Here is a 14227-nt window from a genome sequence, read left to right as displayed (position 1 = left end):
ACATAATATATATCATTCCATTATTAAACCAGATATATCATAATTATAAAGTGCACTATATTTAAGACCCTTACATGAAACTTGACAAAAAAATAGATTTAAACTCACTTGCCCTGGAACAATTTATTAGCGCCTTCAGTTTAAACAACATTCTCTTTAAAGCTGATCATTTGTATTCTTTGGCAGGAGAAATTATCATTTAAAAACCAAGTTTCTCATCTGCACTCGATGTGCTACTGATAAACCAAGCATTGGCCATGGGGTGACTTCACAGTGTAGTTGAGAAAAATACATACCTAGGAGTTAATGAGAAATTATCTGTTGACTCAGTCTCCCTTAATAGCTCCTTACCTGGGGGTCACCTGCCTCTGTCAGTGAGAAATGAGTGTCAGGGCAGACCACAAATATCCCCGCATGGTGCTGAAGAATATATAGGAGAATGCCATTGCATACTGCTTGTTTTTTATGAGCTGAGGGGCTGCAAGGAATTCTGAAAAGGAAAAAAGAAAATGGAATGCCATCAGTTTAATGGTCCTCATACTCTAGCCCTATGAATCACCAACCACCCAGTCTGGTGGTCATTAGAAAGGAACTTACAGAACATAAATGTTTTAAGTGCTTGCCGTTATGTTTTATAAAAGGAGGAAATGAAAAGATAAATGTGCATGTTGCAGACAGCTCGTGTGTGTGTGTGTGTGTGTGTGTGTGTGTATCAGCGACAATTTTTGCTGAACTTGCCATAAGGAGAGGGAGAGTAAAAGAAAGAAGCCTTTTCTGCACTTGCTTTTAACAAGTCAGTACATATTTGATGTAGCATACTTCTAACCTGAATTATTGTTAGGAATTGTGCTTGCTATCCTGCTTTGGCAATAGTTATTTGTATGTATAATAAAACTGTTATTAAAATATCTGGATAAAATCTGGTAACTCCATGGTAAAGTCATCCAAATATTGCAAGGAACTGAAAGCTCACAGCATGCACACAGCGTGCGCATTATATATAACATGGCCAATGATGCTGTTGTTCTCTAATGGAAAATGCAAATGTGGTGGTGGTGGGGAAGAGATTCATTCATTTTTAATGATACTGTAAAGAGTAAATTTCTGTTTAATCCAGACATTAAAAATATTTGGGTGTTTGGTCCTGCTGTTAATTCAATAAAGCGATTATTGGTGTAATTATGAAGGCTATATAAGTTATGGTACATCAAAAGAGGGTTGTAAAACGGTGGCATACTTCATAGTGTAATGCTGTGCATCCTCTCAGGCCCATATAAATTCTGAAGCTGAATATTAAATTGTCACTCACTATAATTAAGTGATAGGGACGCGGGTGGCGCTGTGGGTAAAAGCCTCAGCGCCTAGGGCTTGCCGATCGAAAGGTCGGCGGTTCGAATCCCCGTGGCAGGGTGCGCTCCCGCTGCTCGGTCCCAGCGCCTGCCAACCTAGCAGTTCGAAAGCACCCCTGGGTGCAAGTAGATAAATAGGGACCGCTTACCAGCGGGAAGGTAAACGGCGTTCCGTGTGCTGCGCTGGCTCGCCAGATGCAGCTTTGTCACGCTGGCCACGTGACCCGGAAGTGTCTCCGGACAGCGCTGGCCCCCGGCCTATAGAGTGAGATGGGCGCACAACCCCAGAGTCTGTCAAGACTGGCCCGTACGGGCAGGGGTACCTTTACCTTACTTTACTTATAATTAAGTGATAATTTAATGCAGTCAAGGTCCCCAGCAGACAGGCTGGGAGAGCAGATAGCCACAGAGGGGGACATGCATCAGCAATGTCAAGGAAGCCACTTTCAAAGTAGATGCAGTTTGGTAACTCTGATTGTAGTTGGACCAAGGTCTCCTTCATGTGTGTCTTTCTTTCCTTTTCTTTTTTGCAGATGTATTCTGCAGCATGTCATTGGATTGCAGCATTAGTGGTGGACTGCACCAGCCACACATAATTCTACTTTGTCAGTGGTTCCACAATGCTTCCTCAATATTATGGCCATTTAGAGGGACACTCTTGCACTATAGCATGACAACTGCGGGACCAAAAAAATAAATAAACCAGAACATTTGTGGTATCGAAAGTTACAGGATTTCAGTTAGAAGTTATGGGACATGCACTGATGCATGGAAACAAAAGCAGTACATCTGTCCTAAAACTTCTGCAAGCAAAAACAGTATTTAAAGCAGAATTGTGTATAACAGCCCTGATACCATCATGAACACGCATCGTCATGAACGCACAATAAAAAGCACATCTGGAGGAGCTCCAAGACTGAACATGGCAAACAAACTACCAAGAAAAAGTAATTCTGCTATTACTTACAAACTTGTAAATTCCAAGGCACATGGAAACTCAGAGGACACTTGCATTTTAAGTCAGTTTAAGCATACTACCCTCGGGACCAGAATACACAACCAGTAAAATCATTTGCGTAAACCATTTCCTGAACTATCTGAAGAAGTGTGCATGCACACGAAAGCTCATACCAAGAACTAACTTAGTTGGTCTTTAAGGTGCTACTGGAAGGAATTTTTTTTTGTTTTATCCCACTTCAGGCAGTGAAATAAGCTTGAAAGCTCCCATGTGGGAACAACAACTCTTTGTAAATGGAAAATTAATCTCTCAACTAGGCCAGAACCCTTCTCTCTTGCATGTATTTCTAGACATAACATATCCAAGAAAGGTTGAGGGCTTCTTTAGAGGAAACATCCAAGCCCCCGCCTGCAGACTAAAGGAATGTTGCCAGGAAAGTTATACCACAGGAAAAGGGAATTTACACATTATACAGCAATCATAACAACATCTTACCGGAAAAGGGTGGGGCCAAAAACATTGGCAAGGTTCTCCATTGTCATGTGGTTCTCATCGCTATGTGCTGCCACTTTGACCAGAAATCTAATAAGGAAATGGAAAAGGCTATAGTGGGCTTTCGGTAGGCTGCTTAATAGCCTTCTTAGGGTGCATCCTGGGCGGTCTGCCATGTCGCTTTTATTATCTGTGAAGGATTAAATGTTAATCATTAACTAAGGTTAGCATAAGTTGTAGTTATTACTGCTAGTGTTTCATACTTACTGAGTACCAAGCATGTGCAAGGTGTTTTGTACTGAGGTAAGATGGTCACCGCCCAGATGGGTGCCAGAGAAGCATTGACAGCATAAACATGAGTGACATCCTGTACAACAGTGAGGTGTATGATAGGGTTACCAGACATCCCCGTTTCCCGGGGATAGTCCCCGGATTTGCAAATTTGTCCCTGGACAAATTCCATCCCCGGAATGTCCCCGGATTTCATCTAATGTCCCCGGGAAACGTGGCAGCGGCAGTCTCAGCAGCCTGGAGCCAGCCTGGTAGCGCAGTTGGCTCTGGCTGGCTTCAGGAGGCGCCTGCCATTTTGCCTCGCTGGAAGTCCCCATAAGATGTGTTGCGCACAAGACACATCATATGGGGACTCGGTGTAGGGCCTGAAGACACAGTGCTGGGTGCCACCGCCGGGCGAGAGCTGTGCAGGGTCCTTGAGTTCGGTGCGCCGCTGCAACTTGGCACTCAGCTCGCCGTCGGCACCGCTGCCCAAGGCCATCGGCTCAGGCTCCAGCTCAGCCTCCGGGTGGTGCTTGGGCAGCTGCGGCTGCTGCTCGGCTTCACCATTGTGCTCCTCGACTTGCAAGCGGCGGCTCAGCTTGTTGGCCAGCTCGTTGTTGGCCATCGCGGATGAGAGGCAAGCAGGAGATGAGCTGATCCAACCCAAGCGCACCTCCTCCCGCTCGCTCTGCTCCGGGACCCGCTGACTGGGCGCGCCAAGGCGCGGATGGGCAGCCGCCGGACCATCCCTGTGCAGGAGATGGCCAGACAGACAGGTGGGCAGGGCAGCAGCAGGAGGAGGGGGTTTCTGCTAATGCTTATTCCCAAGTAAGACTATAGGGGATTGCAGTGCAAGGTGGGAGAGGGAGGGAGGGAGGGGGAAAACACAGCTAGCGCTCCAAGAAAGGCCAGGACCCAGAGACCACAGAAGAGAAGATATTACTTCTTTTTTTAAAAAATAACTTTTCCCCTTTTTTTTATATAAATTTATTTATTTATTTATTTATTTATAGTGTCCCTGGATTCATTGAAATAAATCTGGTAACCTTAGTGTATGAGCATCATATGCTCTTGAAATTCTCCCCATGGGAGAGACGTGTACATCCCCCTTTTGCACATTATGTAGAAAGTGAAAGCAGAAGGTGTACAAACAACCTTGGCTTCCAGTATTGCAGCTTCTTAGTAACACGCAAACCCAACTCTGTGTTACACCGACAAAACTGAGAAAGGAGAAATGTTTATGATCAATTATCATGAATAGCAGGAATGGACACGGAGACAGGTAGGAGAGAAACAAATGACGGCCAATCTGCACATACAGACATATCACAGGGAGTGGCCTTCTGGGAGTTGCACTACTTCAAACTGCTGGTAGGAGATACTCCCCTATTTGCTGGGTGGGGGGAGTTCTCAGCAAGGAGAAATCTAGAACCCTCCTTCTTGACATCACCACACAAGCAGAGAGGGTTGGGGGTTTGGTTTTGTTTGGGGCTTTTTTCAACCTAGGAAAGCATGTAGACATGCAATCCCCACTTGCAGTCTGAACTAGGTTTCAGGAAGTTGAATGATTTCTCTGCATAAGTAGATCAGCCCCAAACTGGTGTTAAGAGATACCAAAAAGATTTTGCTAAACAAAGTTTGTCTTGAGGGTTATTGGAAAAAAGGAATGTGGTCTGATGAGCAGAGACGGAAAAACCTTTCCAGGCATATGTAGTGATATAGCTGAAAGCACAGGGATGAGAGCAGAGCAACCTGCAGTTAATTAACATGTGAGTTTGAGAAGAATGGAAGAAGTGAAAAGGGTAAGAAGGGGGAACACAAGAGGATATAGATAAAGAATGTTAAAGCTCGATGAAGAGGGTGACAGCAAGTCAGTGTACACAAATTGATACCAATGGCCACAAACCATTATGCAATCTTGAGCAGATCCATGTAGTGTTCATCATTCTCTGAGTTTGTTCAGCACCTCTTATGCTCAAGGTCAAACGCCTTCATTCGTGTTTGATAAACCAGTTTCTAATTACAGAATAGAGCAAAATATATGTATCATCCATTTCAACCCTCTCCCTGATCAAGAACCTTTGCACATGTATTTTTCCAAGATGTGGCAACATGCCCACTTGAACAAAAATATGTAATTGTTTTACCTTCAAAAGTAGCTAAAATATTGGCGCACAGATAGTCAGGGATAACAGCGACTGGGAGCTCATTCAGGAAGAGTTTAAGCAGGCTGGCAATGGAATTGACATCTCCTTCATTAACAAGATCCACCTCTTCTCCTTGGTCATACTTCTCCTTCAGCGCTTTGATTTTGGTCACTGAGCCACAGATCCGAAATAGGCCTTTGTGATTCAGACCTATTGAAATAGGCAACATCCTATAGTAACAGCAAATTTGTTTTCATACTAACATCCATGCAGAAGGAGGGGGTTGTGGGAACACTAGGATTTGAAAAAATACAAAAAAAAAAAGTAGGGGGGAAGAACACCTGCTTCCTCACATACTGTCTCAGATGCATGACTGCATCTCTAAATTTGTTCATGTATGGTAGGAATGGTTTCTGGGTATGCTTTTGTCATGGCAACAAAACTAAACAACCTGGTAGTTAATCAGCATCTTTGTAAGCAAGAAAACATTTTCTTTAAATAATATGAGAAGTACATGGCACTAAAACACTCCCCCCCATAGAAATAAGATAAATCTATCATTTCAGTGTATGAACATTATGAATATTACTGAATAAATACACAATCCTGATCTGTCAAAATCAATGGGAGGCCTGGTGTCAGTTCTAAAATGGTACTTAGCTCTGTACCTAACAAAATTGCATAACTTTTTCTTCGGGTTACCTACATGAAAATCATTTATTGCTATACTTAACTTCTGCTTTATTGTTTTACAAGTGGTTATTTGCAAAGAATATATGACTAGAGGTAAGGCAGGTGTCTGTTACCAAGAACAGATTTTGTGTTCTCTCACACCCACCCACCCCAAAAATGGGTTGAGACAAAAATTCTCAGAAAATTTCTGAGATTTTTCTTTTTCTCATTCCCCTAGGAAAAGAAGGTAGCTTTGCAAAAATTTCTCCAAACATGTTCTTTAAAGATGTGTCAATGGTAGGGAAAGAGTTGGGATTCACCAATGAAATAATTGATGAAATAATTGACTTAAGTCTTTTGATTTTAATGGATCTAAGCAGAGTATGACTAATAATGGATATCACCCTCTATTTCAGAACCCAGAAAGTGCCTTTGGGCATGCCCAGGATTGATGACATCATAGACACTTCACCAGATGCCCACATCAGAGGCCAGAAGCAGAGCACAGGATCAATGATGTCATAATTGTTCTGGAGGGAGCCACAGGCCATATGAAATCCCCACTTCAAATGCTGCTTCCTAACCAGATCAGGAAGCCACAGAAATTCAGTGCGAAGCTCAGCATTTTTATTGAAAGGAACAAAAGAAATTCTTACAAAGTTCAGCTAAAGATAATGAACTTACCAAACTCTTCTAAATATTCCACCAAGTGCTTGACAACGGAAGGAACAGGAAATTGAGTTTCCTCTTGGGCAAAGTAGTCAAGAGGAATGCCAAAAGTTCCCTGAGGTTGTGGTCCAACTTTATTTCTACAGTACTTAATTTCTACAGAGGATAACGACTGCTGCAAACAGAAAGAAATGCAACACCTTCTTGAGGCCTCTTTGCACCATTGATGCAAAAGAAATTGAAAGAGCAGAAGAGATCTAAAGAACTTGGAAAGTTTTTTTGTAGGGATAGGGTTAAAAATGTATTCATACAAAATATTGGGAGGGGGGGGGGAATCTCAAATTGGCAATGGAAATTTGGTTCTGCCAGCAGAGCAAAATCAAAGGTTCCCACTGCTCCCATTATTGCCTTTTAAAGCAACTTGAGTCAAATAATTCCAAGCTTTGGTTTTTCTAGTTATTGGTTTGTTCTGTATACCACCACGGTATCAAAATTCAAGTGATCAGACTAAGATTTTATCTAACCATGCCAAATTTCTTGACTTCTCAAAGACACGCCACAAAAGGAAAAGGGATTGGGAGGGAGAAGGGGGAAAGAAGACACAGACATTAGTTTTTAGTTGTGAGGTTCTTGCAATGACCAGTTGAAGGGACAGAGTAGCTAAAAGGAGTAGCTAAAGGTTTCTGGTTCCTCAGCAAAACTGAGAGGGAGGATCTGCAGTTCTGTTATAGTCTGATAGAATGTCCAAACATCTTCAAAATACCCAGCAGCTGATCATAGTACTGGCAGTTTTACAGAGTACTTTACTAAGTATTTTTTTAATAAAAATAATAATAACATTTTAACATTTTTATTTATTACAGGTTTTAGAAAATCGCAGCTGCATTATAAACTAAAATAGTCAAACAATCAATTCTTAATGATGCAGGTTTTCAGCAAAGGCTACTCTTCCTAATGCACAAAGTAACTTCTGCATAAATAATGGATTATTGACTTTGAATATAATCTCTTCCAAGAAAGGAAGGAAGGAAGGAAATACAATTCTGACTTTTTTGTAATTTTCCCAAAAGCCACAAGTAGGGGTTATTTAAAAAAGATAAAATCACACCGATTACTTAAAAGTGAGTAGCTGAGATGTAAGTTAAATATCATGCATGAATCATCACTGCAGATCTCACACTGAATTTAATACATCTTGATCTTTCACTTATTAGCTTAGTATTTATAATGTTGATAAATTGAAAATATCTATTTATATCTTCTTTTCAGGTCAAAATACTCTAGTGTCATTTACATAATACACTTCTTGCTCTACAGATTTATAACAGCAGAACGGAGTAAAATTATGCGCTCTGCTGGGTTGTTTACTTCTGTTGCCATGACAAAAATATGCAGATATAATTCCTGCTAGAAATGGACAGCCTTAAGACTGCAATCTGATGTACCTTTACTTTGGAGTGAATCCCACTGATTTAATTGTGATTTACTCTGCTCTAAACAGAATGAAGAGTCAAACTGTACCAGCTAGGTCAGGAAAATAATAGCTGCTGCAATTCTAAATTTCATGATTTTCAAGAAAGGCTGGGCTATCAATAGCCACTAGCTATGATAGCTATGTGTGATCTCTAGTGATGGAGGCAGTATGCCTCTGAATACCAGGTTTTGGGAATCCCAAGTCAAGAGAATGCTGTTGCAGTCAAATCTTGCTTGTGCGTTTTCCATCAGCATCTGGTTGGTACCGTGAGAACAGAATGCTGGACTAGATGGGAATTTTGCCTAATCTAACTAGGAAGGGGGTGAGAACTTGGTTAAGCTTGCATTTATAGGTGAAATTATCTAATTTGCAGTTCCCAAAACAGGGGTGGTAGTCAAGAAAGTTTTACTCATGTTTTACCCACGACAATTAATTAACCTAAGTTAGGTCCATTGATTTCAATGGTCTGCTCGGAGTAAAATTTAGTTGATTACCACCCCTTGTTGACAAATACACCTGTTTTCAAGGGAGCCAGGGAAATTGCAATGTAATCTCTCCACTAAGCACTGAATAATTGCAATAAAACTTGGAACATCCATCTTTGACCTTTTACATTTGAATTACGAACACCAGCCTCAGCTCCCACATGCCATCCTAAGCCAGGTAGTGCAGAATTCCCTGCAATGCAGTATTAAATGTGAATCTCAACAACTGTGTTTTACTAGTTGTTGTTTTCTTAGAGCAAATCATACTGAAATCAATGGGGCTTGCTTCCAAGTAAATATGCTTGCAATCAATCAGGGTGTTGAAAAATAAAATGCAGTCAGGAGGAAAAAACAAGAACGCTGATTGAATTGATAGTGCAAGTTCATGATTTGTAAAAACAACAACAACCCTTAAGTCTCCTTCAAATATTCCGGAATGTTGTTTCTGATTCTGGCAGTCTCTGCATTTTTTTAATCTTCAGAGATAAAATAAAGACCTCTTTTGCTTTTTCAGATGTAGATCAGTCACAAGTCAGAAACAATTAGCTAGTAACATTCCACTTACACAGATCGAAATGGAGGCACCTGTTCCCATGTTAAGCCTGATCAATCAAGCTCCACTGTGCCGAATGTCAGAAGATACAAATGTCATGTTCCTTGGTCAATCCATGTCATCTTCTCAGCAACTCTGCATGCAACCATTCAATACATTAAAATAAATTTATTGTTACATGCAGATTCTTACTTTAATCTAGCCTGATCTAGATTAAAGAACCTAGTTTATTTTTCCTCCTCTAACAATAATTTTTACTCAGTCAGCTCTGTAGCTACAAAAAGTTACTGAGGTGTCAGAGCCAATGGTGTTACCATAGTGCTTAACACACACACACACAACAGCACAGAATAACTTCCGACATGCTCATAGCCTGCTTGACATTCAGCTTTTGCATTCCACGGGGAAGTAACTAGCAGAGCTGCCGATTATTCCTTCCTGCCAACCCTGACCACTTCTTACCCAGGAGATATCATTGCTTTCGGATGAAAACTAGAGAGTCATAGCGTTCAAAATAGTGTGCCGAATTGTGAGGATTCCACCTTTCTTCTTGGTAATATTCTAGCTCTTATTCAGAGGGGGTGGGACTGTAAAAGTAAATACGCAATGTCTGGTGAAATACTGGGGCTTGGGGCGATTTCCAGTGGCCAGGATTTACCATTTCTGTGCCCTGCATTCTCCTCACCATGGTTAGTAGAAGCAGACTAAATTATGCAAATAGAAAAATATACAAACACATGCTTTATGTGTGTCATTTATGTTGTTTGCAGAATTCAGGTATGAATGTGGTTTTGTGCAGAAAATATTGTTCTATGCTATGGCTAGCAGAAAATATTTTTACAATGGGACAACTAATGCACATTTGCACTACGTGCTTGATTTATACAGGTTACTTTTTCTGGTGCAGAACTTTTGTCACAGAATCTGGATTTACATAAGTAAAGACTTTTAATGCTATGAGGTCACCACCATTGCATTCCCTGGACCAGGGGTTTCCAATCCAGTGACTTCAGGTTCACATGTGCACACAAAGGCCTTCCCTGATGCCATTGCGGTCCCTTTTGCCCCACTGAAATCAGGCTTGAAAGAAGAATTCTGTTGTAGCCAATATAACAGGTTGTGGTGTGTGCCCATGACATTTCTTAAATCTTCAGAAGGGCCCACAGGTAGAAAGGGTTGGCAACATCCACTCCAGATAGGAGCCTGGGTGCCAGAAATATATTTTCCCATAGAACCTCAGTCTCTCACAAATCTTTTCTTAACACTGATACCACCTAACAGAAAGGCCTTAATAGCTACGAAGTGTGTGCACTTTGACACAGCTGCACAATGCATACAAAACTCATAAAAGAGATGTAATCGTAACAGTGCAATCCTAACCCTTTTATCCGTGTTTCTAGAGGGGATTATTATAAGGCTGAGGAGACCATCTGCTGGACTTTGCCAGCACGGAGGGAACTGGAAGCTATCACTGGTAGCTCTCCTACCAGCTGTAAAACAGTCTGTTTCAAGACAAAGTACTGGCATCTTTGGAGTCCCTGGATCAAAAACCCTGCAGATCCTCAAAGGGGTCTAATTTTGTGTTTGGTGATGGGGGGGGAGCCACTCCACCTTCCGCCCTCAGTGGTGTGAGCATTAGGGTTTGGGACACAGCTGTCCATCTGCCACAGTTTAGGATTGCCTTGTCCAGTGTTAAATCCCCTTTAGAAAATCAGTTTTTGTTTCCTGTAAAAGTGAACACATAAAACATGCACAGCGGCTAGTATCCAAACAACCACACTAATAGTTCCACAGGCCCAAGACAGTATCGGGCCTGCGTTTGTTGAGAAGCAGCTCTTCATGCCACATGGCAAACTGAGGCTTGTATGATATACAGCAGTGCTGCAGCAGTGCTGCTCAAATGGGGGCCTTGAGCCACTTCCAGGAAGGCCTCAGTGCCCCGCAGCCTTTTGGTTGGCGCAAAGGAAGCGCCGGCAACCTCTTGCATGTTGAGCAAAGGTGGCTGGCAGAAAAGCTAAGTTTAGAAGAGGGAAGGAAGGCCTGCCCTCCAACTGAGGGGAGAGGGGGCCAGAGGAGATGCTGAAATGAGAAGAGCGGTTTCTCTCTCTCTCTCTCTCTTTAGTAACTGCAGCAGCCATATTGTTATATTTAGTAAATAAACGAACTTGGAATAGAAATGAAGAGTATAAGAGAGGAAATGCAATTATGGAAGGAGAAAGTGAACACAAAAGGGCTGTGGGGGGAGGCGGCAGATTAGGTACAAGCCAAGTTTGGGAAAGAATGGGAGAAGAAATCACAGATGGCCATCTTGAGACATATGTGGGGGCGGGAATAGAAAAAGATACAAAAAAGAAAAGCCTTTTTTTTCCATTTAAGAGCTTATGGACTTCCAAATTCTGCCTAAAATGGGGAGGCTGAGTCACAATACCACAAGACAGGAAATCACGGTGTCAAAAAGGAGAGGGAGAACTGAGCCATTTCCGAAGGTGGTTTAGATGTGAGGTGAGAACATCAGTGTTTTGTCAGTCGTGCTGAGCTCTGCCACCATTTCGTGACTCCTTGTGACTAAGGCAGGCCCCACCCAACGGGCCCTGGGAGTAGGAAGCCTGAGAAGCAGCCCCTGCTGCCATGCACCACAAAGAGTTTGTGCCTTACAAGGTGTGGCGAAGCTCACTGCCGATTTAAGCTCGTCTCTCCCGGCTCCTGGCAGGCCGCAAGGAAGCAGGCAGGCAGCTGAAAGCTTTCCTTCCAGAAGGTGGAGGAAAGTTCTCTTTGTCTTGAGAGGCTCAGAATTAACTGCCATTCATTAAAATCAAACCCTCTCTGGGCGATTCCAATGCGGCTACTGATATTGCCAGAGTGATGTTGCTACAGTTGATCAGAGGACTGACTTTTGACTTCTAAACTGACACCAACACATTTAAAGCGCTCTTATACCGCTTTAACAGCAAAATCTCCCCAATAATCCTGGGAACTGTCATTTGCCAAGGGTGCTGGGAATTGTAGCTCTGTGAGGAGGGTCTTCTAACAACTCCCAGCACCCTTATGAGATGACAACAACTCCCAGCATATGAGATGACCTTCAACAAGCACAAGTGGAAGATTTTAAGATATGTGGATACCATATACAGATCTATTTGTGTTACTGGACCACCGACTACATACACCCCTCCTGCATAAAACTATTGCTTTGTTTCATTGGGGTTTAGTATGACTTACTTGACTATATTTCTTTTTGTTGTTGTCTTTTCTTAAAAGTTCAATTTTTAAAAACCCTATAATAATAATAATTTAAAAAATCAGCACCTCAAACCAACTACAGTTATCACGATTCTTTGGGGTGGGGGTAGGAGCCGTGGCTGTTAGAATGGTATGAGTATAGTGCGCTACTCATAAGCTGGGTAAAATAGCAAAAAATAAAATTGCAATTTCATTCACTTCTCCTTTGAGCCACAAGATGGAGATGCATCACCAGGCGTTCCCTGAACTGAATTCTTTCTGCACATAGTACTTGAAAACACGGCCTTCTGGGCCTCTCATGATTCTCCCCAACCATAATCTTTGCTGGCCCTGATTCACACCTCAAATGTGTCCTTTACTCTGATAATGCTTCTTGCTTGTCTGCATGGAAGATAGCGAGGGGTGCATGTGCTTATGTAGAAACCAGCCTTCTGTACATCCATGGCTCCACTCGCTTTTCTGCTCACCACTGGCATGTGATCCTTGGAAGGTTGATCAGAAAGGAACAGGATCCTCAGGCTGGAAAAGTTTCAGCACCCTTGTGCTTTGCCAAGTCATTGCTTAGATCAGTGCAATGCAGCAGCAAAATGATCTCTTATATTTTGGAAATGTACATCCAGCTTTTTCCCCTTTACATTTTTTGGGGCCCCCAAGAGAGTGGGGCCCTAAGCTATAGCTTGTTTAGCTTATACATAAATCCGGCACTGGTCTGATGTCACTTTATGTACTATGATGGTCCGCTTTTAACACTTGTATGTCAGTCCTGTATTTACAACCTCTGCTCTGCCGAGTGGTGCCCTCTACTGAATAAAATTGCATAAATGAAGGACCGCCTCAGTTTTTACTTGGCTTTTTTGTGTGACAAAGCAAACAATTTTTTTAAAAAAGGAGGACCATCTGGGATCTCTGAACTACTTGAGATGCTGGTGCACCAAGAACTGAATCACATAACCGTTTCTGAGTCAGAAATTATCCTCTTCCCCCCTTGATTTTATCATTGATAAGAAAATGTGTCTTTTGGAAAGTTTTATGTGAAAAATACCCTATGTGGGGTTTCCCTTGTGCTTGATCTAGAAGCTGCAGTTAGAGTGCTGCAGCACGATTGCTGACAAGAGTTGAGGCCTTGTCGGTATACAAGACATGTCCTCAGATATTTTCACTGCCTGCCAATTTGCTACTAGGCCAAGTTCAGGGTGTTACCATTAGTATATGAAGCTGGTAAAAACATGGGAGCAGTGTACCTACGAAATCATATTCAACCACTTTAGTCAGTGGACTAGCACTGTTAAGGGTGCCACGTAAGAACCCTTTCCCCCTTTGTAAGAACTCAGTCTTTTAGTGTGGCAGCATCTACATTTTGGAACATCTAGCCTATACCAGGCAGACACCTTCACTGTACTCTTTTTGGCACCTGCTGGAAAAAAATTTCTTTAGACAAGCCTACACAGATAATTAGAAAGCTGATGTGAGTTTTAATCTGTTTTTAGTTTATTGTTACTTTAACTTTTGGAAATCCTTAAATTATTGTGGTCAGTTCTTCTTATCAATAATTTAATTGTATTACCTTTTTGTAAACTTCTTTGAGGTTGTTGTTTTCCCCCCATGTTGCAAAATTTTCCATTTTGTTGTGCTTGGCATAAAGAGCTGAATGACAATAAACAGAAACAGTCTACAAAGAAGTTGATACTGTATGCCAGCAGCAGTTGTTTCTATCAAGCCTATATAGGGAAAACTATTGGCTGATTGCTTGCCAATTGCAACCATAAAATATCTGATCATTTAAAAGTGAAATTCCTGAAACTTAAGAGCCTATAGTTTTCTTTTAGGTTGTTGTTTTTTTAAAAAAATTAAAGTAACCTTCAAGTTTTGCTAAAATGGAATTTTGACACAGGGTGAAACTATTTCAAAATCATGT

At 41.8% G+C, this 14227-nt stretch overlaps 1 protein-coding gene across 6 annotated transcripts in view; it reads right to left on the bottom strand.

Moving 5' to 3' along the window:
• Nucleotides 1-14091, bottom strand: part of LOC114597150 (protein FAM13A-like) — a 41082-nt gene extending 26991 nt beyond the window's left edge. For 3 of the 6 annotated variants that reach the window (XR_013393282.1, XR_013393281.1, XR_013393283.1), the window contains exons 1-6: nucleotides 11728-12164; nucleotides 9085-9207; nucleotides 6576-6735; nucleotides 5220-5429; nucleotides 2803-2989; nucleotides 352-490 (exon numbers count right to left, since the gene is read on the bottom strand). Coding sequence is in view for 3 of the 6 variants with exons in the window: in XM_077930575.1 (XP_077786701.1) it covers nucleotides 352-490; nucleotides 2803-2989; nucleotides 5220-5429; nucleotides 6576-6735; nucleotides 9085-9114 (726 nt within the window). In the remaining 3 variants the exon portion in view is untranslated. The other 3 variants (XM_077930575.1, XM_028729324.2, XM_028729325.2) reach the window with 3 other exon arrangements.
• Nucleotides 14092-14227: the final 136 nt, after the last annotated feature.

The sequence above is a fragment of the Podarcis muralis genome, chromosome 6 (genome assembly GCF_964188315.1).
Source record: "Podarcis muralis chromosome 6, rPodMur119.hap1.1, whole genome shotgun sequence".
Classification (NCBI taxonomy): Eukaryota; Metazoa; Chordata; class Lepidosauria; order Squamata; family Lacertidae; genus Podarcis; species Podarcis muralis.
Note: the sequence above shows the minus strand (reverse complement) of the source record. Positions and strands in the feature narration are given on the sequence as shown.